The sequence below is a fragment of the Pan troglodytes genome, chromosome 2 (genome assembly GCF_028858775.2).
Source record: "Pan troglodytes isolate AG18354 chromosome 2, NHGRI_mPanTro3-v2.0_pri, whole genome shotgun sequence".
NCBI classification, from domain to species: Eukaryota; Metazoa; Chordata; class Mammalia; order Primates; family Hominidae; genus Pan; species Pan troglodytes.
This window is the reverse complement of record NC_086015.1, coordinates 134,962,658-134,989,224: the sequence shown is the minus strand read 5'-3', so window position 1 is coordinate 134,989,224 and position 26,567 is coordinate 134,962,658. Positions and strand designations below refer to the sequence as shown.

The window sequence follows — 26,567 nt, the reverse complement described above, 5'->3', positions numbered from 1 at the left end:
CTGAATAGACCAATAACAGGAGCTGAAATTGTGGCAATAATCAATAGTTTACCAACCAAAAAGAGTCCAGGATCAGATGGATTCACAGCCGAATTCTACCAGAGGTACAAGGAGGAACTGGTACCATTCCTTCTGAAACTAGTCCAATCAATAGAAAAAGAGGGAATCCTCCCTAACTCATTTTATGAGGCCAGCATCATTCTGATACCAAAGCCGGGCAGAGACACAACCAAAAAAGAGAATTTTAGACCAATATCCTTGATGAACATTGATGCAAAAATCCTCAATAAAATACTGGCAAACCGAATCCAGCAGCACATCAAAAAACTTATCCACCATGATCAAGTGGGCTTCATCCCTGGGATGCAAGGCTGGTTCAATATACGCAAATCAATAAATGTAATCCAGCATATAAACAGAGCCAAAGACAAAAACCACATGATTATCTCAATAGATGCAGAAAAAGCCTTTAACAAAATTCAACAACCCTTCATGCTAAAAACTCTCAATAAATTAGGTATTGATGGGACGTATCTCAAAATAATAAGAGCTATCTATGACAAACCCACAGCCAATATCATACTGAATGGGCAAAAACTGGAAGCATTCCCTTTGAAAACTGGCACAAGACAGGGATGCCCTCTCTCACCGCTCCTATTCAACATAGTGTTGGAAGTTCTGGCCAGGGCAATCAGGCAGGAGAAGGAAATAAAGGGTATTCAATTAGGTAAAGAGGAAGTCAAATTGTCCCTGTTTGCAGATGACATGATTGTTTATCTAGAAAACCCCATCGTCTCAGCCCAAAATCTCCTTAAGCTGATAAGCAACTTCAGCAAAGTCTCAGGATACAAAATCAATGTACAAAAATCACAAGCATTCCTATACACCAACAACAGACAAACAGAGAGCCAAATCATGAGTGAACTCCCATTCACAATTGCTTCAAAGAGAATAAAATACCTAGGAATCCAACTTACAAGGGATGTGAAGGACCTCTTCAAGGAGAACTACAAACCACTGCTCAAGGAAATAAAAGAGGATACAAACAAATGGAAGAACATTCCATGCTCATGGGTAGGAAGAATCAATATCGTGAAAATGGCCATACTGCCCAAGGTAATTTACAGATTCAATGCCATCCCCATCAAGCTACCAATGACTTTCTTCACAGAATTGGAAAAAAATACTTTAAAGTTCATATGGAACCAAAAAAGAGCCCGCATTGCCAAGTCAATCCTAAGCCAAAAGAACAAAGCTGGAGGCATCACACTACCTGACTTCAAACTATACTACAAGGCTACAGTAACCAAAACAGCATGGTACTGGTACCAAAACAGAGATATAGATCAATGGAACAGAACAGAGCCCTCAGAAATAACGCCACTTACCTACAACTATCTGATCTTTGACAAACCTGAGAAAAACAAGCAATGGGGAAAGGATTCCCTATTTAATAAATGGTGCTGGGAAAACTGGCTAGCCATATGTAGAAAGCTGAAACTGGATGCCTTCCTTACACCTTATACAAAAATCAATTCAAGATGGATTAAAGATTTAAACATTAGACCTAAAACCATAAAAACCCTAGAAGAAAACCTAGGCATTACCATTCAGGACATAGGCGTGGGCAAGGACTTCATGTCCAAAACACCAAAAGCAATGGCAACAAAAGCCAAAATTGACAAATGGGATCTAATTAAACTAAAGAGCTTCTGCACAGCAAAAGAAACTACCATCAGAGTGAACAGGCAACCTACAACATGGGAGAAAATTTTCGCAACCTACTCATCTGACAAAGGGCTAATATCCAGAATCTACAATGAACTCAAACAAATTTACAAGAAAAAAACAAACAACCCCATCAAAAAGTGGGCAAAGGACATGAACAGACACTTCTCAAAAGAAGACATTTATGCAGCCAAAAAACACATGAAAAAATGCTCATCATCACTGGCCATCAGAGAAATGCAAATCAAAACCACTATTAGATATCATCTCACACCAGTTAGAATGGCAGTCATTAAAAAGTCAGGAAACAACAGGTGCTGGAGAGGATGTGGAGAAATAGGAACACTTTTACACTGTTGGTGGGACTGTAAACTAGTTCAACCATTGTGGAAGTCAGTGTGGTGATTCCTCAGGGATCTAGAACTAGAAATACCATTTGACCCAGCCATCCCATTACTGGGTATATACCCAAAGGACTATAAATCATGCTGCTATAAAGACACATGCACACGTATGTTTATTGCGGCATTATTCACAATAGCAAAGACTTGGAACCAACCCAAATGTCCAACAATGATAGACTGGATTAAGAAAATGTGGCACATATACACCATGGAATACTATGCAGCCATAAAAAATGATGAGTTCATGTCCTTTGTAGGGACATGGATGAAATTGGAAATCATCATTCTCAGTAAACTATCGCAAGAACAAAAAACCAAACACCGCATATTCTCACTCATAGATGGGAATTGAACAATGAGATCACATGGACCCAGGAAGGGGAATATCACACTCTGGGGACTGTGGTGGGGAGGGGGGAGGGGGGAGGGATAGCATTGGGAGATATACCTAATGCTAGATGACGAGTTAGTGGGTGCAGCGCACCAGCATGGCACATGTATACATATGTAACTAACCTGCACATTGTGCACATGTACCCTAAAACTTAAAGTATAATAAAAAAAACAAAAAACAAAACAAAAAAAATGAGTTCATTCCCCCTCCCTTCCCCTTCTGTTGCTTACATTTCTTCTTCATGCTCATTAAGTGGTGTCTTTGGGTATTTCTGATTATATGAAAGGTCTTCCTTTATGGAGCCAAAATTTGCTTCCTTTGGTCGCCCACTGGTTAATTCTTGAAAGCCTGATGTCTTGCTGTACAAATACAAAAAACATTCAGCTCAGCTCCCAGCACAACTGCCAGATCAGATAAGATGTGTATAATGGGATTGCAGAACTGCTTTTACTATCACAATGAAGAGCCACTTGTATTTGTCACATGTGCTGTATATCTAAAGATGCTACTTATGATAATTTATTTTCTGTCTTTCTTTGAGCTGGGGCAGGAATGTCTCCACCACAAGGCACCACAGAGTGTGGCCAATAAACACTGCCACACAGAATATCTATCCTGTGCACTCAAGGATTTCAGCAGAATGAATGGTACCTTGAGTAACACATCTATTATAAACTGGACTCTATGCATTAGGATGGATGGAGATGTATCTAGCTTAATGCTGAATCCCTAGGGCCCAGTGCTGAAAAAATCATATGCACTCATTCAATCTTCCTTGAGTAAATAAGTAAATGCATGGAAATCAGTAAAAATTGCTAATTGGAATCATTTTGGAAGAATTTACTTTAGATGAATAAATAAGACATTTTAAAAGAAGGTTTTGGTTGCTATTTTTTTAAAGTCCTCTAGGAGGCTAAGTTTAGGCACTGAAATCATTGATGTTGTCACAAGAAAACAATATACCTTGGGTTATATTTCCTGAGCCCTCTAACCTGTTGAGCAAGGGGCCAGCATAGAAGGGCTATTATGTAGCTTCAAAAAGAGAATGAACATTGGGGACTTAGCACAGAGCTCATGATAAACTCTTGAAGTCCTCTATCTATTGTTGACTTGCTACTTCTTTAAGGTCCTGAGAGTGCCCAGCCCTGTGCTTGTAAAATGTAGGCATGCAATAAACATCAATCACTTGATCATTTTAATGATGCTGACAGTGATGATACTGTGATGGGAAATTTCACCACTTAAGATTTGTCCCCACTCACTAATAGTTCTTTCACCTTATGAAGGATCCAGCAATGTCATCCCTTCATTGTATCAACATAATTAATGATAAGTGAGTAGGAGTGATGCCAGAGTATTAGTGGGAGGTGACTCTAAAAGAGACATGACACTCGAGACCATCCTGACCAACATGGTGAAACCCCATCTCCACTAAAAATACAAAAATTAGCCAGGTGTGGTAGCGAGCGCCTGTAGGCCCAGCTACTCAGGAGGCTGAGGCAGGAGAATTGCTTGAACTCGGGAGGCGGAGGTTAGAGTGAGCTGAGATCGTGCCACTGCACTCCAGCCTGGGTGACAGAGCAAGACTCCCTCTCAAAAAAAAAAAAAAAAGACACAATACTTCATAAAAAGAGGCACTGAATGTACTTAAAGACAGGGGAAGCAGAAATTTTAGAATGGAAAGGAGAAAAAGGAAGAGAAGGATTTTTAGCTCTTCTAATAAAGAAATTATCTTGTGACAGTCTTAGGGTAATTTCCATAATGATTCATTCAACCCAAGTGGTTGGTAGTGAATTGAAGATCTGTTGAGATTAATTTTCTGATTATCAATCCTGTTTATTTATCAGGAACAGAAATAGGAGAAAAAAGTCTGCAATTGGAGAGCTTTGTGGTGTGTGGAGTAGCTTGAATCTTCTAGAGTAGAAAAGGAGTTGATATCATCTGTGATAGTCTAGAACATTCTAGTACTCAGCCTATTGCAAGGTAGAGACAAGGCCCAGACAGTCATGGTTCAAGTAAAACAATGTGATCCCTAAACTCTGGGTGTCCACCCCACCATGCTTTCTCTCAACCCTTGTGTAAGCATCTTCAAATTTTTTTTTTTTTTTTTTTTGAGACGGTCTTGCTCTGTAGCCAGTCTGGAGTGCAGTGATGTGATCTCCGCTCAACCTCCGCCTCCCGGGTTCAAGCGATTCCTCTGCCTCAGCCTCCCGAGTAGCTGGGACTACAGGCATGTGCCACCATGCCCAGTTAATTTTTGTATTTTTAGTAGAGACAGGGTTTCACCATGCTGGCCAGCATGGTCTCAATCTCTTGACCTCGTGATCTGCCCACGTCGGCCTCCCAAAGTGCTGGGATTACAGGCGTGAGCCACCACGCCCAGACAGTAGCTTCAACTTTTACATTAACAATTGTAGTAAAATGTTGCAAACTCTTTGGTTTCAAGAGGAAGTATTTTAGAAACTACTAAAACAAAAAGTGATATATATGAAAATGGGGCAGAAGAAGTGGATGCCAGTCATTGGGCCACCATGGAAAACAAGTCCAGGTATTAAGTTAGTTACTGCCACATGGGCACTACCCTGGATTTGTCACTGGGCAGGGCCTGAGACTCATGCCTGAACAAAGCTGTGTGGCCCTACTTAACTGTGGAGAGAAGGCAGGGGGACCTGTGGCACATATTGAAATCTGCCCCAGGCTGTGAAGAAACCCAGCTATCTCTGCCACTCTAACTTCTGAGCTAGTTTCATGATGACAAGAATTTGTAGTAACTTGGATTTGGCTTCAGATAGAAGCTTAACATTTTAGGAGGAGGTAGGGGAGAGGAGTTGATCAAGAGAGACATCAGGGAAAAATAGAGGCAGGGTCTATGGAAATTGGGCAAAATACCAAATGCATTCATAGGTGTCTCATTTGTTTATTAATTTAATATAATAAAAAATACTGAACAAACAGTATGTTGTTGGCACTTTGCCAAGCATGGAGTATGATGTCAACTTGCCCCACTTGTGTTTTAACTTCTTGCTGTCAGAGAAAATGCCTCTAAAACATGTAATAGAGATGTATATTTTCTTAACACTTCAATGCAAACTTCTTAAAATGTCTTTGGTTGGATATTAATATATGTATTTCATGACAGAGAAAGAGAGGGCTAAACAAGTTGGGAAAATATTAGAAAACCTAACACACTTATTTGCTACAGAACTCTTTAAGACCCTTTAAAATTGTTCTGCATGATGAGTTCCTAAGGGAAGGGTACAGTGGGAAGGGTTCTCAAACCTTATTTGACTGCAGAACAGTTTATTTTCTGGAGCTGCCTGTAGAGCTAGTGTTCATGAAACACGCTTCAGGAAATGCTGCTTTAAAGTATTAATCATCACATTTAGAGGACATGCAGCAACATCGGATGATAATGCTCTGCTATGTGAGCCCACCGTCTCAGTCTGGAGAGGTGTGAGGTCCTCTCTGACTGATGTTTGCGCAGTAGGGTTCCTGGGCTAACTCATTTCCTGGCATGGCCTAGTTCCATAGGGTTGCTTTTTTAGGAAACGGTTTTTTTAGAATTTTGTTTCAGATGTTGTGAGGGAAAGGCCTTACTAACAAAACCACAATGAAAGGCTGAATGTGTGTATGTGTATGTTTATGTTTAAACCCTGATGCTGAAGTGCTGGGCCCTAGACCTTGTAGGCACATTGTGCAGGAAGCTGTGAAATAAGCAGTTTGTGTGGTGAGATGAGAACTGCACCAGGAATCAGGTGACATAGCTGGATTCATACCTCAACTGCCAGAGTAGTTACAGAAATTTGAGAGTGTCTTTTTTTGGGGGGCAGGGGAGGGACAGGGTTTCACTCCTGTTGCCCAGGTTGGAGTGCCTCAGTGCGTTCATGGCTCACTGCAGCCTCGACCTCCCTGGGATCAGGTGATTCTCCCACCTCAACCTCCTGAGTAGCAGGGACTACAAGAGTGTGCCACTATGCCTGGCTAATTTTTTGTATTGTGTTTCTAGTAGAGACAAGGTCTCGCTATTTGTCCAGGCTGGTCTTGAACTCCTGAGCTCAAGGGATCTGCCTGCTTCGGCCTCCCAAAGTGCTGGGATTACAGGTGTGAGTCACTGCATGGCCTGAGAGTGTCATTTTAATATCTATGGACCTCAGTTTCCTCTACTAAAAATTAAACCACAGGAATAGATGAGGAATGACATACATGTGACACAGGAGATACTCCTACTCCTCCTATATTCAAGGCGGGCATTGCTAAGTGATCATTCTTCTCATTAAATTCAGAGACAGCTTCAGATATGTTCCCAACACCACATTTCCACCAATCCCTCAATTGAGAGACAGGATGAAACCCACTGCCATTCCCATCCTTAATGTTCTCTAAGAATTTAAGATCCAAGGTTACCGCTATCCAGAACATACATCTACAATCCTACCTTTTTCATGGTAAGAGCAAAGCGTTAGGGAGGGGTGACTGCCTCCTGATTTACAACAGAGTGCCATGGGAAAGAGAAGTGGGCATAGGGTGAAGGGCTCCTCCCTAACCAGTGGCATTTGGAGAAGGTCCACTTGGATCAGGGGACTAATTCACAATTTGGTCATTTGGGAATTGACTAATAAGCAGGACAAAAATTTATGATTCTAAAGGACTTGGTGAAGGAGAGGGAGTTGGAACCCAAGGAAGCTGATCCCAAGCTTCAGGGCAACCCCCATCACTTCACCCTTCCTTGGAACACCTATCGTGAGGAGGGTTGAGGCAGGCCTCAGCAAGGCCACCTTCCCAGTCTGCTGGCTGCTGAGCATGTCAGACCTGGGGTGCATATGCAGCATCCCGCAGATGAGTTCCTCTTCACTATTTTCAAACATCAATTAATAAGAAAACCAAGGCTCTCCATCCTCGGATGACCTCTCTGGAGGACTCCACAGCTGTAACAGAGAAATGAGATGGTGGGAACATCCTGTTAATAACCAACATCTGAGTGAAGTGAAAATTGCTTTACACTTGTGTGGGATTAGACTCCAAGCTTCTATAAACTGAGGATCTGACAGTCACTGCAAGTTCGAGTGACTGCAATCCAACACCTTCCTGCTCCCAGTCTTGGCAGGCTCTGCCTGCTTTTAGCAGGCAGGCATGAATTTTGTGAGGCAGTTTCTGATTGCTTGATATTTATGTGCCAGCTTACAGCTGGAGTTGGGGGGTATACGGCGGTTGATTTAGGACTGAAAAACATCTTTTATGTTATAGAATCATATCTTGTCCTCTGGCCTGGAACATTTTGATTTCTCATGAGATATTCTAGGGGGGCTTTAGCCAAGTGGAAGGAACTTAAAGAGCAAAATATAACAAGAGGAGGAAGAGAAGGTTTGAAGATTGATAAACACTGTGCTGGACACTCAACAGTCACACTGAAGAGACTTTTCAGGGTTTGTTGCCCAGACGATGGTGTTTGGAGCATTGAGCATTCAGAATGGCCCCACTTGAAAAATTGCTGTGGTCAGATGGTACCTGAATATATTTGTCTTCTTCAAGAGAGGTGCTATGTCATGGGAAACAGCTTTAAGGGAAATCTCAAGTAGTTCCATCACTCGACAGCTGGGTGACCTTAGGCAAGTTAACCTTTTTGATTCTAAGTTTCCTCATGTGTAAAACGGTAAGTCATAATATATAGTTGTTGGGATGACTAAGTGGAATAAGGTATGTAAAGTGGTTTAAAGAATTCTTGGTGCATACCCATTGCTCAGTAAATGCTCCTTATGATCCATTGTTGAATAACATTGGGAAATATGGTGTTGTCACTAATAGGAAGTTACCACAAAAATCACATATGGATTACAAGTTTTCAAAGTTTTAAAAGCCCATAATTCATTAATCATGAACCATCAGAATGGACACAATTTCACCTGCCCTTGAGGTTTAGAAGCTCTTCCAGGTTCTGTAATATCTTGAAACATTTTTAAGAGCATTAAGGAATCAATCAAAGTTCCAGCAGAAAAAGAGATGTTCATGAAGGGACCGCTTCAAGATGTGTGGGCAAGGTTAAAGTAACCAGCAAGAGACTCTGAGATGCCCTGGGACTAGCAATAGTCAGAAGCTACTATTAGAGGGACTTGGTGGGCGGGCAGCGGTGGCAGTGTTACTGGAACCCAGGGAGAGCTGGAGCTTTGCAGGAAGGGTGGCTAGGAGGGCCTGTAGACAGAGGGTACACCATGGGTTCCTCCTGTCTTCTAGTCTCCTACTGGTGTTTTCCATTGGCTGAAAGAAGGTGAGCTGGGCCAAGAAACCTGAATGAAACAATCCACATGTGGGCTGGTCTCCTGGTACATAGCAGAGCAGAAAGACCTGGGGATGTAAAGGAGAATGGATACCATATTCACTAACTCTTGTTTCACAAATAGGGAGTGTGCCAGTTAATGGAGTGCTTGATTGGATAAAACATCCAAATAAACCAACTTTGCCCATAATACGATTATTTCTTTCATTCATTCCTTATGTCCTATAGTGACATAAGCAGCAGTCAAAATGGCAGCTTCCAAAGAAGCAGGAAAGTATTAGCACATAAAGTCTGATCCAGAGGTTGGGGTGTGGTATTCAGAGTAGATCACACACTAGCCCTGGTTCCTGGTTGTCATCCACTTTGGAGCTGAGCCATAACAGTTGGAATATAGTATTATTGGTTCTACAACTTAACTGTGCATTGGAATCACCTGGGTAGATTTTTAAATTGCTGATGCATTGGTTCCCCGCCACCCCCACACAGTTTCCAAATTAATTGGTTTGGAGATCCCCAGGTGGTTTTGATGCAAGAAAAGTTTGAGAATTACTAGTATATATGTTGACATCACCTGGGAATCTCCAGGCCAATTAAATGTGTGTGTATTATACAGGATTTCACTAAACTACAGCAAGATAGAGCTGGCACAGGCTAGAGCAGTACTGTCCACATGTGGCTATTTAAATTTAAACAAAATATATTTAAATTTAAAATTCCATTCTTCAGTCCCACTAGCCACATTTCAAGTGCTGAATACCTACATGTGGCTAGTTTGGACCATGAAGAACATCATGGAAATTTCTATCACACAGCACTAGGACAGTGACAAGCCCCTCAAGCTGAGTGGACTAGGGCAAAAGACAATGAGGCATACAAACCGAGAAATCAGAAAACAGCCTCACAAACTGGACACTCACACTGGGGAAAAGGAACAGCTATAAAGGACACACGGCATTTGGCACTGGAAGATGTAGCTGAGATCTATGCTTCTGTGGCAAATCAGGCAGGATTGGCTCAGGCTCTGTGTGGATGGAGCCAGCAGCTTGAAGGTACTGAGGAGGCCAACGAAGGAAGGGGAAGACCCAGAACATATTAGCACTTGAGACCTCTCTGATGGTGCCTACGGGGGAATACTCATTTCATTTACTTCTGAGCCATATTCTTAAGCAAGGATGCAACCCTGCTGTCTGCTTTGAGTAGCATAAGTACCAGGCTATGTCTACTGGTGAAACGAATGTCTAGCTCTAGGTTCTCCGGCATGTTCATCCCAGGGGATCCATAAGCAGAACCCAGTGTGCCAGAGGCCCTGTTACTTGAGAACCAGGTTAAGTGCATGGCAGGAGGATGAAGGCAGGGTTCAATGGATTGAAAGTGGGAGAAAGACACTTGTCATGCTGGATCACTCGTTCAGTTTAATCTGGAGTATTTGAAGGTTTTACTGCTTGATGGGTGAAGAGTGCTTTTTTGGAGATATATCCATTAAGTGGTGCTGCCAGTCTGGATGTTTCTTAAGTAGAGTGGTGTATTTGTTTACTAGGGTTGCCATAGCAAAGTACCACAAACTGGGTGGCTTAAACAACAGAAATTTATTCCTTCACAGTTCTGGAGGCTAGAAGTCCAAGATCAAGATATCAGGATGTCAGCAGAACTGCTTCTCTCTGGGGTTACTAGGAAGAAATTGCTTAATGCCCCTCTCCTGGCTTTTGGTAGTTTTGCTGGAAATCTTTGGCATTTCTTGGCTTGTGCTGAGGAACAAGAGATTGCACCACTCTGCTCTCTTCCTTTGTGTTCACATGGCATTCTCCCTGTGTTCATGTCTGTGTCAAAATTTCCCATTTTTATAAGGACATTAGTCATATCAAATCAGGAACCCACCATACTCCAGTATGACCTTATCCTAAGTTAATTAATTCTGCCACAATCCTATTTCCATATGAAGTCACATTCTAAGATACTGGTATATGAATTCTGAGGGATAAAACTCAACCTATAACAAATGATATAGTATAATAAAAAGAACATATATTCTAGAGTGAGAAAGACTGGATTTGAGTCTTACCTTTGCCACTACTTTTCTGATACACAGTTTTATCATTTGCAAAGTTAGAATGATATATTTAATAGGATCATTTGTAAAATTATAAATCAGTGTTAAAATGAATCATTATTTTTATGTTTCCCTAGGAAAGAAAAAAATTGTTTCCAATTATACTATGACATATCAATTATAATATGCATCCCAATTTCAAAGATATTCCAATTAAACAATATATCATCAATTACAACATGCATCCCAATTTCAGAGATATTCCAATTAAACAATGGTATATCATTAATTATAACACGCACTCCAATTTCAAAGATATTCCAATTAAACAATGGCATATAATTAATTAAAACACACATACCAACTTCAAATATATCAAACTGTGAAATAAAAGTATGTTTTAAAGTTGATGAGGGTAAGGCTTGAAGAAGATAACATGTAAGTGCCTTCTGCCTGAGCAGAAAAGTTACCATCACTGTCAGTCAACACCTAATTTGCCATCCCTTTCAAGAAGGAATTTAATAATTTACTAGGCAGGAGGCAGCTTCCACCCAAGTTGTTAAGGAGAAACAAAGGCTGTCAAATACTCAGGCATTTTTTTAGTCCTAGGAAATAGTGAGCAAGAACCCCTGGTCCATGTGGCAGATCAGCCAGACAGCCAGAAATGATGCAACCTCAGTATGTAGACATATCACACAGAAATGGCACAAATCAATTCAAGTTTCCACATGAGACTTTTTACACAACCAGCAAACTGTTAAGGAGTTTTAATCCTAACAAAGTAGAAAATCCATTTAAATTGAAAATTAAAACCATGTCTCATCAGCACCAACCTATCTCTCTCTGTTGAGTGATTTTGAGATCTGCAACTTGTTTGTTGCAGCTACAGAGCAAGCCACTAACTCTGAGGCCAGTCACTTAAAATCAGCAGTCACAAGCAGCTGAAATCCTGAAATTGAATAATGCTATTTCTGGTGGCTTGGTGATTCATTTTATTATCTAACTTTTGTGTGGTTTAATATGTCTCCTTGGAAGTTACATGGTTTGAAAAATTGCCTGTAATAAATCCTTTATTTTTAAACATAAAGCCATTCTTTATTCAGAGAAAATTAGTTTCTCCCTACCCTCACTAAATAAATATTGACAAAATATTTAAAGAATATCAGTTTGAAGGAATACCTAATTATAAGCCTGCCCTGAGGGCCTCTTGTCTCTCTCTGGCCTATGATGTCATTCTTTACCAAGACCTATTACCCATGGGATGATAAGGGCCTGAATTTCTCCAGGAAACCTTAGAGCATTCAGTGACTGACAATAATTTTGGCTTTTGCCTTCACCTCCTCCCCACTGATAGCGTCACGCGATTTAGCTCTCACCTCTCCCACAACTTTGCCTGTGGCAGTTCCAGCCCTTGGAAGTCCCAGAGAATAGATGGCCATTGTACAAATAGTCTTGAATTGTTTGTTGATGACACATTGTCCCGCACACAGCCAATTTTTTTTTTTTTTTTTTGAGACGAGTCTCGCTCTGTTGCCCAGGCTGGAGTGCAGTGGCCTGATCTCTGTTCACTGCAAGCTCCGCCTCCCGGGTTCACGCCATTCTCCTGCCTCAGCCTCCCGAGTAGCTGGGACTACAGGCGCCTGCCACCACGACGGGCTAATTTTTTTTTTTTTTTTTTTTTTTTGGTAAGTAGAGACGGGGTTTCACCATGTTAGCCAGGATGGTCTCCATCTCCTGACCTCGTGATCCGCCCGCCTCGGCCTCCCAAAGTGCTGGGATTATAGGCGTGAGCCACTGCGCCCGGCCACACAATCCAATTTCTATGGGCAGTGTTCAGGGCCCCCACTGTATCTCAAATATGTCCAGTGGATAAATCAGATCTCCAGAGACACAACTGCAGCCTCAATCATTGACTTTCCCTATCAGTTCCACATTTTATGTTTGTTGTCTGACTGATGCATTACTTTGAGCAACAGTGTTTATGAAAAACTGCTTCAAATTTGCATAGCTATATAGCATAGAGGTTAAACACACAGGTTCTGGAGCTTTCACATCCCACGTCTGCTACCTACAAGTTGTGTAAAATCAGAAAAGTTATGGCGGTCTCTCTATCTCCCAGTAAGAGAGGATAATAACAGTACCTACCTCATATTGTTATAAGAATGAAAACAGAGTGCTTGTCAAAAGATTTGAAAAGCTGCTTCATCAAAGAAGATACACAGGTGGCAAGTAAGCATACGAAAAGAGCCTCAGCATCATTAGTTTTAGGAAAACGAAAATTAAAACCACAATGAGAGACCACTCCACACCTACTAGAACTTAAAAAGTTAAGCAAAAATCTCTTTCACTCCTACATATTTACCCAAAAGAAGAGGAAATACATGCCCATACAAAGGCTTGTACATGAATATATCATGCAGTTTTATATGTAATAGCAAAAAACTGTAAACAATTCAAATGTCCATCTGTAATTGACTGGGGGCAATAAAAGGATAAACTACGGATAGGACCACATGAATAAATCTCAAAATAATTGCGTGAAAGATTAAAGACAATAAAAGACCACAGATTATGATATACATTTATATAATATTATAAAGAATACAAACTAGACTATAGTCTCAGAAAGCAGATCAGTAGTTTCTTGGGAATGGAAGGAGGGAAGGTTGAGAGGATGAGGATACGTAGGGGTAAGAAGAAAGTTTGGGTGCATGGATATGCTCACTCTCTTGATTGTGGTGATGTTTTCACAAGTATATATGTGTCAAAACATATTGAATTGTATACTTTAAATAGATATATACTTTAAATAGATGTGGTTTATTATATGCAAATTATGCCTCAATAATGCTGTTTTTTTTCAAATGAGCACCATGATAGCAGGCCTTCCAAAAGTGTTAGTTGTTATTGACTTTATTATTAGACTGAAAAATGTTTTAGATTTTTTTTCTTTTTTTTGAGATGGAGTCTCGCTCTGTTGCCCAGGCTAGAGTGCAGTGGCGCGATCTCAGCTCACTGCAAGCTCCACCTCCCAGGTTCATGCCATTCTCCTGCCTCAGCCTCCCCAGCAGCTGGGACTACAGGCGCCCGCCACCACCCCCGGCTAATTTTTTGTATTTTTAGTACAGACGGGGTTTCACCATGTTAGCCAGGATGGTCTTGATCTCCTGACCTTGTGATCCGCCCGCCTCGGCCTCCAAAAGTGCTGGGATTACAGGCTTGAGCCACCGCGCCTGGCCGTGTTTTAGATATTTTTAAAAGCTTCTCATGAGAAGCAATATTCAATGGTTGAGTCTCTCACCATCACACCATAATCTAGCTGCCTTTTTCCTTTCTAAGGATGCTCATGAATTGAGGAAAGTAGTCCAGACTTTGAGGTCAGAAGGCATGAGTTCAAGTGCCCACTCTGACATTCAATACCTTGTGCTGATATTTAACCTTGACTTTTCTCATTTGTAAAATAGTAGACAACTATATCACATGATAGCCATAAGAATCAAATTTTAAAAATGGATGTGAGCATGTTCTGTAAACTATAAAGCAATGTGAATTTATCAGTCATCACGATTAGGGAAGAGAGAAGATAAGCATTCACATTTTTGCAGACTGGATAACAGAGGGTAAGCAAGATTAAAATAAAACTTGACCTCACACAAGAGCATGAGATAGACCCTACATCTCCTCATTTCCCCTAGGACTGATGTTCCCACACCAGAATTCTCTAGAACACTTTTTTAGAGATTTCTGGGTCCTACCCTATACTCACTAAATCAGAATGACCTGGGGTTAGGGAAAAGGAATCTGAGTTTTAAAGAAAGCCCCCCACCCCCCCCCCAGTTGATTAGGATGCACCTGGTAGCACCAGTAAGTGAATGATCTTTTGGAAAAAACTGCCTTGACCCTGATGCCTCTCAATGAGAAATGAACAATCCTAAGCCCTGTTGCTCATGTGAAACCTGGATTTAGCCACCAGAAAAAAATAATGCATCTTCCATAATAACTGGAAATGCAGAATATTTTAAAACATCTTTCAAATATGCATTCATTATTGCAAGCACTTCACTTATTGTCATTTTCCTGCTTTTCCTGAGCAGTTATATTCAGGATTCATAGTGGCTTTCTGATTATCCTTGGAAATCGTCTGTCTTGCTAATGCAAATGTTTATCACTTAATGTCTTTCCATCTTGTCATTTTGCTCAAAAAACCAAGTCACTCAGTGCTGGCAGCTTACCTTGTATAGTGTGTATGAGGTGTGTGGCTTGATGCCAACATGAACTTTGTATCTATAAGGGAATGCCACTGGAAAATCAAGAAGTTAGAAGAAAAGTACCAGAATTGGTGCACGTCACTTATTTGTGCCCTTTGGGGCAGTTAAAGAGAATAACAAAGACTAGAGTTTCCATCACCTGTCTTCTATCATCTAAACCTATTCAGCACTCTCTTCCAACAACAAGGAGAGCAGGTGCCCTTTCTGTGTCTTGAGGATGTCAAATGCACCCACAACATACTTCTTGGGGTTATTTCCAAATCCTCTATCAAAAGATACAATATAAATATAATTAAATCTCTTATATGGCTCATTATTTCATGAATTTGGACCAGATGTTGCAAAAATGCCTCTAGGGGCCAGGAAGAGACACTAAATGAAGGAGAAAGGCCTGGAAGTTGCTGTGAGAAGTGAAGAGTAAATGCTTTGTCTAAATGGGACAGTCTCCAATTGTTGCCATGAAGAAATGTGGCCCAAGGTTGCCAGATATTCCAAGTTTTTCTAAAGGAAGGGTAATAAAAACAGCTACCTTATTAAGTGGGAAAATGAAGGGAAAAATACTTTGAGTAGGACAAATAAAGTAACTTCAAGTCAGCTTATGCCTGCAGACTACCAGTTTATGATCTCTAATTTCTATTATTCAAAACTATTATCCCTGAACAACAGAAAAATTATGCTGATATAGTAAATTCTTGTACCTGCACAAATGGCCAGTGGCATAATCAGTCCCATCACCCTCTGAATGAACATCATATAATAATATAAAATTTAGCTCAAATAGAAGCTGAGTCTTCCTGGGGAAGCTGGAACAGGCAGATAACCTTTGGTCAAAACAGTAACTTGTAAAATTCTAGTTAGCAATGGGCTGGAGATTGGTTTTCTGTATGCCTATTTATTGGATGGGGACATAATCAGAATCATACTCTTCTCCTTGCAACCCAGATTGTCCATCCAACCAATAATGGCAGGTAGTGTTCCTTAAAGGACAATTCTCTCTCACATACATCCCTGCATATGAAGGGCTAGGGCTGGAGACAAAGCACTGAACTGAAGAATGTCAGGGGTGGCTAGAGCAAATATCAGATTTTCTTTGCTAGACAACATGGACATGCATAATATGGTTAAGAACTGCTTTCCCTTTATTGAGAGACTATTTTCCTTTACTCATATGAAAGTGAGATAAATGCTTTTCATAGTTTGTGCTAACAAATGTCAGAAAACATCCAATAAACCATATTTCTATTTGAAAGCTGACAGTACATAGAGGTTCCAGTTGATTTGTAAAATAGGAAGGATGGGTATCTCTAGTACATGGATGCTATAGAATCTTGGGTTATCTATAACTTAGTCTTTAAAAGCTTCCCAAAATATAAATGGTTTTGTATATTTTTACTTGTGACAAGTATGTAGGAAAAGAGCCTTAGCGATAAGGATCCTAGTAGAAAACAGATGGCATACCCAAACAGTTTAACCTAAAGGACTAAACTCTGTACACGGGAATGGGCAGGGTTAAAAGAGCCAAGAAAGAAAGCGGGGCATCCGAGACATCAGAGATAGCAACAACAGGAAGCCATTACTACCCTTCAATGTGAAGGGACAAGAGAGAGGCACTATGTTACCAAATCCCAGCAAAAGCTCCCTGTGCAGAAGGAAGTCTGCTAGCAGAATGTGTGTGTATAGAGGCATGCCTGCACCTCTCTGTTCTCCCATTCTCTGATCTTCTGCGAAGTCCTCCATTTGGCTGACTCCAACCAGAACCCATAGGGCAAGGGTGCCAGGAAAATCAATCCATAGACATCAGCCTCCTATGTCACAGAATAGTGCAGAAAGTGGCAGAGATGTATTAATATCTGAGAGAGAGGGACAACTGAAAAACCATTATCACAGAAGACAAAGGAAATCATAGCTCATGGAATGTTAGAGCAGAAAGGAACTTTTCCACCTCTAATCTAATTTTCATTTTGTTGATGAGAAAACTGAGGCCCAGGGAATTGAAATGAATGGGTGAACATTATACACTTAATAAAGGGCATACTCGAGACCAAAGGCAGTTATTGTCTTATCTATTCTCATGGTTTTTCTACTTCATTATGCTGGAAATCATGGATTAGGAAACTTAGAGTAGAGTTGGCTAAAATGAGACACCTACATAGCACTTTCTCCATTACTGTGCCCACCAGACATCACTAATCAATTACAGATTTCTTTCCTCCTGAGCCTAGATGTGACCTCAGGCACATTAGGCAGGACAAGGTTGAATCAATCATGAAATGCATCAATCAATCATTTATGCACCTGCATAAACCCAGTGTACTCAAAAATTTTTACTGTTCATAATGTTCACCCACTCATTTCAATTCCCTGGACCTCAGTTTTCCCATCAACAAAATGACATAATGATATAATGATACAATTTTGTATAATGCAAACTCATACAATGAGCTCTAAATCTTCAAGTTATTTACATGTCTAACATTATTTTCTTCCCTAAAACTCGTCTCATTCTCTGAAGGTATTGCCTGTATTTTGTACTTTTGGACTGCCCACCCAATGACTTGCTGGGGAGCATTTATGGTTGGGAAGAAGGGAAGTGCTCTGAGATGAATTTTCTTGAATGGTAATAATAAAAATAATCCTTATCTCTGATAGGTTTTCTCTTTCTCCTTGCAGGTTGACAGGACTGAGGTGATTCGCACCTGCATAAACCCAGTGTACTCAAAACTGTTTACTGTGGACTTTTACTTTGAGGAGGTTCAGCGCCTGCGGTTTGAAGTCCATGACATCAGCAGCAACCACAATGGGCTGAAGGAGGCCGACTTCCTTGGTGGCATGGAGTGCACACTTGGCCAGGTGGGTCAACAGACATCCCTTCCTCCTCCTTGCCATCCTAGGGCCTTTCTTCCTGCCCCCTTTCCCTCTCTTCCCTCATCTAATCCTTGCTTTTTCCTATTGATTGTATGTTCTTTAACATGTAGCATTTTACAACTTCCCAGGTGGTGTCATATCCATTATGTTTATGTAAAGATGATTCTGCAAGTCTGTACGATTTCTTATTTTGAAAAATTCAGAACTTTCTCTTCTGAATTCCCCCACTGTGTCACTCATTTATTCAACAACTATTATTGAGCACTTATGTGTCTGGCTCTATGCTCTGTTCACATGTCTGTTATAGCCTTATCCTGTTTCACTATAAATTTCCATCTCCAACTCAGCTGTGAGAACCCCCATGCAGCAAGTATTTCTCATTCACATTTAGTCGACATCTCTGGTACCAAAAATAGCCCAAGGCAGAGGCTAAATGGATACTCAGTGAATGAATAAAAGCTCTTAATTTTCCCAACAATATGAAATAAATATCAGTATTATATCCATTTTATCAGTGAGAAACCTGAGACTCAGAGAGGTTAAGTGATTTGATGAAGGCTCTACCTAATAAGTAGCAGTGTTAGGAATCTACTAGGTCTTCCTGACTCTAAACTTCATCATTTTGCTTCTGTAATACTTTTCCTTTTTTCCTTTCCTTTCTGTTGTGCCCAGAAATGCAGTAAGTGAGTCAAAAAGTAAAAACAGTCCCTGTGCCCAGATAGTGGATAATCTTACTGGAGAAGGCATAGTAATATGCACTTCAAATAGAGCAGTTCATTACAAAATACCCTGGGCTCTCTATACAAGGTCGTAGACCTTAAAGGAAGAGAGAGCTTTTTTCTACTGGGTAGAGTCAAAGAAGGCATTGTGGGACCAAAATCTGAAAAAAACGTTATCTAGGGATTGCAGAAGAAAGAGTAGGGGAGACTTCCAAGTAAGAAAGCAATATAAGCAACTCATAGGGGTCACAACAAACGTGGAGGAGTATGGGGTGGGAAGACACCACTTTCCCTGACTGAATCAAGATGCTGATTTACTGTGAAATTGATGAAGCTTTAACATCAGATCCCCTCTCTCATGTGGGCCCCTTCCATGGCTCTGTGTCACATTTTTATTTTGTACTTTTTTTCTCAAAGAGAGATTCCAAATTATATGTCTTAAGACCCACAAAATCTGGGTTCACCTCCTGTCAAGGTAAGGGTCAGGTTTAAGGGTTTGTCAGGAAGAGTCTACCTGACAAAGAGATGGAAAGCATATATATTTGCTTGTTCATTTGTGCTTACCTTGCTTCATGCCACTAATCACTAAAAGAAATTTCTCCCAGTGAGCACTAAGAGACAAAATAGACAGTGTCCTCAGTTCCCCTTTTCCAGAAAATATAGTGATTAATTTTCTTATTCCTTTAATGAAAGTCAAAAGGCCAATACTGAAATACAGTTGAGGGGAGACAGAAAGAGAATCTGAAATATTCTCCATTAACATATGTTCTCTAATGACTTTTGAAGAGTTGATGGCAGATAGTTCAAAGGATCTTGCCAGGTACAATGTCCACTAAGTAGGTATTAAATGAATAAATGCATTGTGGATTTGAGATGAAATCCTGTTTCTATTTAAAAATGATTAAAATTGCATCTTTTATAGATATGTAAGCCATACCAAGATTCTCCCTTAAACAATGGGCATCCCTCCTATGCATAAATTTTATATTTTGTCACAAGAAATAAAGGTAGATCCGGCCGGGCGCGGTGGCTCACGCCTGTAATCCCAGCACTTTGGGAAGCCAAGGAGGGCAGATCACGAGGCCAGGAGATCGAGACCATCCTGGATAACACGGTGAAACCCCGTCTCTACTAAAAATACAAAAAAATAGCCGGGCGTGGTGGCAGGCGCCTATAGTCCCAGCTACTCGTGAGGCTGAGGCAGGAGGATGGCGTGAACCCGAAGGCGGAGCTTGCAGTGAGCCGAGATCGTGCCAGTGCACTCCAGCCTCGGTGACAGAGTAAGACTCCGTCTCAAACAAAAAAAAAAAGGTAGATCCGTGTGGGAATCATGTGGACTAAAGATCTTTTTTTTGGTCCAAAGCTTTGATAATTTTGTCTGTTTGAATGACCCTCAAACTCAAATCTTTAGTCCCTCACAAGGCTCATCTTTCCAAAAGCCAGTAAGTCCTTAACCTTGCAAGTAAGACGGGCATTATGCTAGGTGCCAGTGACACTGTGGTGAGCCAAAAACAATCCTTGCCTTCAAGCAGCAGTTTAGTTGGGGATAAAGATGGAATGAAAATAATTACACAACAATTAATTAAATGGCAATCATCATAAGCTTTGTTACAGAGAAGTACAGAATAAGAGAGCAAGCATTGGGAGACTGGCATCAGGCAGAGAGGGATCAAATAAGGCTTTCTAAGAGAAGTGACATTTACACTGACTTGAAGGGAGAGTGAGAGTGCATCAGGTGAGAAGAAAGAGGAAACACATTCTAAGCAGATGGGAACATTATACACAAAGCCTCTGTATTCAGGAAGGAGTTTGGCATATGGTGCAGAGCATCTTCATTTGGTTTTTCCAAGAAGCCAAATCTGAGGTAGGAAGTCAAAGGAGGTGAAGGAAACGCTACAGTGGAGAGGAAAAGTGAGACAGGATAAGCAGCCTACAAGGGAAAGTGGTCAAGTAGATACCACTGTACGTAACTGGAGCTTAATTCTGCTGGGGAAATTCTGAGAGCAGTGTAACGCAAACATTACAGATATTTCATCCTGGGGATGAGGGAACTGGGACATTTATACACTTTGTGTATATATACTCACATCAGCCATGAAGAACCATTCCTAGCCGGGCGCGGTGGCTCACGCATGTAATCCCAGCACTTTGGGAAGCCGAGGCGGGCGGATCACAAGGTCAGGAGATCGAGACCATCCTGGCTAACACAGTGAAACCCCATCTCTACTAAAAATGCAAAAAATTAGCTGGGCGTGGTGGCGCATGCCTGTAGTCCCAGCTACTCGGGAGGCTGAGGCAGGAGAAACACTTGAACCCAGGAGGCAGAGGTTGCATTGAGCCGAGATCATGCCACTGCACTCCAGCCTGGGTGACAGTGAGACTCCGTCTCAAAAAAAAAAACAAAACCATTCCTGTTCCTAAGGTGGGAACATTAATCCTCCAGTCCTCCAACATTTCTGGCCTACTGTGCAGGTAGCAAACTCCAAATATCACAAAGAGCTTGCAAGCAAAGAAATACATATGCCGGTGGTCAAAGTCAGTGATGGGCACTCAAGTCATAGGGCCTGGGAATATGAGTGGGGAGCTCACAGCATCTGTGGATTGCCTATTTAATACCCAGTCACCCAATCTTGTAGCTGTTGACTCTGATCACTTTCTGATCATTTTATACCATGTGTCTATGTAGAAAAGAGCCCTATCCCTAGCTCAAGAGTGAATCCTGAGTGATCTCAGCTAATCACATGAATCTCATCACCCACTTGCAAGAGTTTGGTTTAGAGGTAGGCGTGTGTCCAGTAAGACATGTGGATTTTTCTTGGAAAGGTTTCCTAGCCTAAAACAAGAGACACACATGAAGAAACAGTTATTCTTTGCCTGTGATTCCTGGAACCACTACAGCCATCTTGCAGTAAGGCTGAGGATGAGAGTGACCCTTAGGGGAGGTCAGACCCAAAAGATGTGGAGGGATGGGCCTGACATTCTTTACCTGGGACCCACTCTATCTATGGATGCCTTATTATGGGAAAATAAAATGTCCTGTCATTGAAGCTGTTTGAGATGGGAATTTTTATTCCTTGAACTGAAAATATCATGATGGAGATAGCACATATGAGGAACTAAAAAGAAGGCCAGGCTGGCTAGAGTGGGGTGAACAAAGGGAAACTAGGGGGTTGTGTTGGATTAATTTTCTTAATCTCTCAAAAGAAGGAATGTGTGGAAGTGAGCACTGAGAATGAGATTACAAATAGTCCTTTCAAGATACGTTTTTGGTACTTTTGAAAGAACTTACATACTGATCATTTCATTTGACCCTCTTGACAGCGTGGGAAGGACAGGAATCATTATCTACATTTTATAACTGAGGAAACTGAAGATCAGAAAGATTTAATGTCTTGACAGGGCCTAAACTGGAAGTTAGGAGCTTTTGATTCTTAATCCAGAGCTTGCATCTGTCATGACCTAGGGAATGATGAGAGGAGGTCACCTGTTCTGAGAACTCCTTCAAGATCACGGCCTAGATGAAGCAAATGAGCAGCAAGTGACTTGTTCAGTGTATCTCTAAACCATGTTTCCCAAACTGTACTGATCCACTTTGAGGTGACATGCTGGCCTCTCTGGATATCTTGCATGTTCTTTGGCAACCACCCTCTCATATTGTCAGCCAGGTGATTGGTGGGGTTGGCCTTTCCCACACTTTTGGGTAGGCACTAATTGGCTTAAATGAATCAGAATATTACATTTGTGTGGCCACAGTGACTGGCTCAAGGAAAGACATGATGACTCTTTTAACACTATAAATTTCATTCATTCATTTATTTCTTCTTTTAATGACATAGCAATTGCATGCCAAGCTTTCATAACAAACATTTAGCAAGTACCCTGGATATGCCAAGTATACCTGGCTAGGTGCTGGAGACACAAAGATGAAAAAGGAAGACAGAGGCCCTGCCTCAGAAAAGCTTATAATTATCCGAGAAACACAGACTGGTAAATAAATACTCAAAATGCATATTACTAAGCACTACAATAGAAATGTGAATCCAAGGGCTGGAGGGGAAAGACCTCTACCTAAAGTGAAGCAGGGGAGTCTTACAAGAAAGGTGTCTCTGGACCTGAATCCCTAAGGATAAGTAGGAATTCACCAACAGAGAAAAGAAATAAGGACTCCTGGGACAAAATGACTGGTACACGCAAAGACACAGCAGCATGAAGGGAATGACAGAGAACTCTTAAGTGACTTAGCGTGGGTGAGCGGTCAAGTGAGGATGTGAAAAGGATAGAGGATGCCAGACAGAAAAGAAAAAGCCTGGTCCTGATGCTTTTAAGTGTTTTTCTCTAAACTTTGGAGAGCCTGGACTTGATGCACTGAGGTCCTAATTGGGGAAAGGACAAGATTGGATGTGTATATTAGAAAGATCACTTTGGCCGGGCGCAGTGGCTCATGCCTGTAATCCAAGCACTTTGGGACGCTGAGGCTGGCGGATCATGAGGTCAGGAGTTTGAGACCAGCCTGGACAACATAGTGAAACCCATCTCTACTAAAAATACAAAATATTAGCCAGGCATGGTGGCAGGCGCCTGTAATTCCAACTACTTGAAAGGCTGAGGCAGGAGAATTGCTTGAACCCGGGAGGCAGAGGTTGCAGTTAGCTTAGATCATGCCCAGCCCAGGCAACAGTGCAATACTCTGTCTCAAAAGAAAGAAAGAGAGAGAGAGAGACAGAGAGAGAGAGAGAGAGACAGAGAGAGAGAGAGACAGAGAGAGAGAGAAAGAAAGGAAGGAAGAAAGAAAGAAAGAAGAAAGAAAGAAAGAAAGAAAGAAAGAAAGAAAGAAAGAAAGAAAGAAAGAAAAAGAAAGGAAAGAAAGGAGGGAGGGAGGAAAGAAAGGGAGCGAGGAAGGAAGGAAGGAAGGAAGATCACTTTGGCATTCCCCATAAAGGGTGGATGGCAGGGAAACCAATTAGGATACTAGTGCAATAACAGGAAGGAAATGCGAGCGGCAGTAGTTATGTAAACTGAAAAGAGGGGGCCAGAAAAGAGCCTGTCCAAGAGCAGAATCAACAAGCCCTGGAGATGAGGTGAGGGAGGCGGAGTTTGCAGGTGTCTGGCTTAGCTAACTGGGGGAGTGATTTGGCTGTCTTTAAGGGGAAATCAATCTTGCCCAGGATGGGGGTGAGGAATATAACATGATGCTGGCCTGTTAAATGCAGATGTCTGTGGAGAATTCAGAGGAGGGTGACAATTGGCAGCTGACATGAATATAGAATAGACAATATAGATGTGGGAGCTTAATCCCTATAGGTGATAGCTGCTAATATTAGAGTGGATGAGATTCTTCGAGGAGGCTGTTTTATCTTTACTTTTGAAAGGAAATTTTTTGAACGTGCCATATATAAACAAATAATAAAGAATTAAAAAATCAAGGCATATGTAAGGACATCTCTTTCCACTATCTTTGAGATAAAAGTGTGAACTCGATGTTGTCTTTAAGAAAAAAAAAACCTTTGTTGAGTGTTTTTTACATGGAGTAATATGCCAGACAAATGCATTTGTACTAAAAGCTTTGTGAAGGACAGGCAGAACTTTTTACCCTTTGTCGTTTCACAGGTTTTGACACTTTGGCGTGAATGGGGGTTTTGCTCTTTTCACTAAATTGCTCTTCTCCAGTATGATCAAGCAAAAAGAAAAAACATCAACATTTTCCTTCTTTAAAACTCCAGAGTAAAAAGAAGGTCCTTTTTCCTGTGTTCTGCCTAGATAGGCAAGGAATGGCTAGATGCAGATGTTGGGCACCCCCGGGCAGGGCAGGGTCAGAGTCTGAGGCCCTGTTTCCTAGTGCTCACGTGTACATGCTGTGGGGCCTGATGGTCTGGGGTCAAATCCCAGCTCAGCTGCTCTCAACTTGTTTGTCCAGAGGCAAATTCTTGCAGCCACTTAAGCCTCAGTTTCTTCATTTGAAAAATGGAAATAATAATAGTGCTGACTTCAAGAAATATTGCAAGGATCAAGTAGAATAATGCACATAAAATGCTTAACAGAGTCCCCGGCATGGAGGGAGCACTCGGGATGGGGAAGCTGTTATTACTGTGGCAAGAATCTAGGAAATGATGGGAAGAGGCAATGCTTGTAGAGACCAACATGTTTTCAGAACAAAGGGGGAAACATAAAGGGTGAAAACATTGTGAGAGAGCACCTACGTCCTGGGCAAGTATAATAGTAAAACTGAACCTACATTGCTCAGGTTTGTCAAGTATTTTACTTAATTGGATATTAAATATTGTGTGTGTACACACACGTACACGTGTATTTATTCTTCTGATACTATTTTTAAGTAAAAATTATTTTAAATCAGGTCTCTGAAATATAATTTGGGGCAATTATTTTAATTTGGGCCTTAACTGTGGCAAGACAGGGATTGCCACAGTTAAGGCCCTAAAGGAAAGATAAAGTGACTTCCCCAAAGCCACACAGGAACTCACACATTCAGAGTCTGCCTCCTGAAGGCTGCTGTAGTACTCGCTCTGTCTGGCTGAGTTTGCCACATTCTCACTCAGCCTTGTGAAACAGCAGGACTCCTGGCCTTTAGGAAAGGAAAATAGAAGCCTTAAGCATGCTAGAAACTGGCATTGGTCATAAAGCTGAGTATAAGCACAGCAAGTGACTTCACACTGAGCAAAAATGCCAAATAAAGCAAAGAAGGCTGAGGTCCTCAGGGAAACTCAAGGCAGAATTGACCATTCTTGACAGATGGATGAGGGGGATGCATCACGAGGACATAGGGTACTCAGAAGCTGCCTCTTTCTGGGTAAGTTTTGAGACCTTCCTTAGATTTCTGTTGCCCAAAAGAAATCAAGGAGCTAAGCCCCTCTTCTGCTACATCCAATAGTGGGTACGCCAAAGAGAGATGTGATCCTTCACTGCCTAGAACAGCAAGCTGACCTTCTTTAATGTGATGCATTTATTTTCTCTTTCACTGCTTATTAACTCATTCATTCATCCTCATATTTTCCCACTTCATCCACCAAAGACAGTGGAACTGAGTCATAAACAAGAAAAATAATTAAAGAAATTTGTAAACTCCAGGCACTTTTATTTAGTAGGCACTGGGTGAAGCTGTTGCTATACTGCACTTCATTTAATCAGCACAACATCCCTGAGAGGTAGGCACTACCATTATTACCATTTTACAGCTGAGGAAACCGAGACTGAGTAAAGCTCAGTAAGTTATCCAAGGTCACACAGCAAGTTGTCGATCTCTTTAGCTCCAAAGCCCTGTATGATCTTTTCCATCTATTCTAATAGCTTGTCACTAACTAGTATAAATGATCAAGTAGCATCTATGAATGCAAAGTCAAATTGGAGTTGACCTGGCTAGTTTTTGGTGTCTTGTTTCTTCTTAAGTTTATTTGTCTTACACAGAGCTGATAGAGACAGACTAGGAATCCTTTTGCAGAAAAATAGGCTTGATCATCTTCCCTCTGGGCTTCTCTACTGAATTTACTTTAAATATAATACGGCTTCTTAAAAAATGGCAATGTGTCAGCCTCCGAAAACCAGAATCTTACAAACTCAGCACCCAGAAGGTGCATTGCTCTGGCCTTCCTTTCACCTTCAACCATGATGAAAAATCCCTTATCAAAATTCATTGGTTGCACCTGGGTTTCATCATTGCTTTTCTTGTAGGCATTTTCTCTTCTCAATGGTTTGGAAGACAGTTATGACTGTGTGAAGTCATCTTCTCTTCATTGTTGTGTGGCTGTTCTTCAGTGTATGTCTCCTCCAGAAGTTCAGAGGACACCTGTCAAAGTCAAGAACTTCCTGCTTTCTGTCATCATAAGTGGGGCTGGGAAATTCGTGACACCTTGAAGAAG

General features: G+C 41.2%; 1 protein-coding gene across 6 annotated transcripts in view; it reads left to right on the top strand.

The window, feature by feature from the left end:
- The window catches only part of CPNE4 (copine 4), a 752,097-nt gene that overhangs the window by 546,638 nt on the left and 178,892 nt on the right, over positions 1–26,567 (top strand). For all 6 annotated transcript variants that reach the window (XM_054681026.2, XM_054681027.2, XM_054681028.2 and 3 more), the window contains one exon: positions 17,783–17,962. In XM_054681026.2, the coding sequence (XP_054537001.1) occupies positions 17,783–17,962 (180 nt within the window). The remainder of the gene's footprint in view (positions 1–17,782; positions 17,963–26,567) is intronic.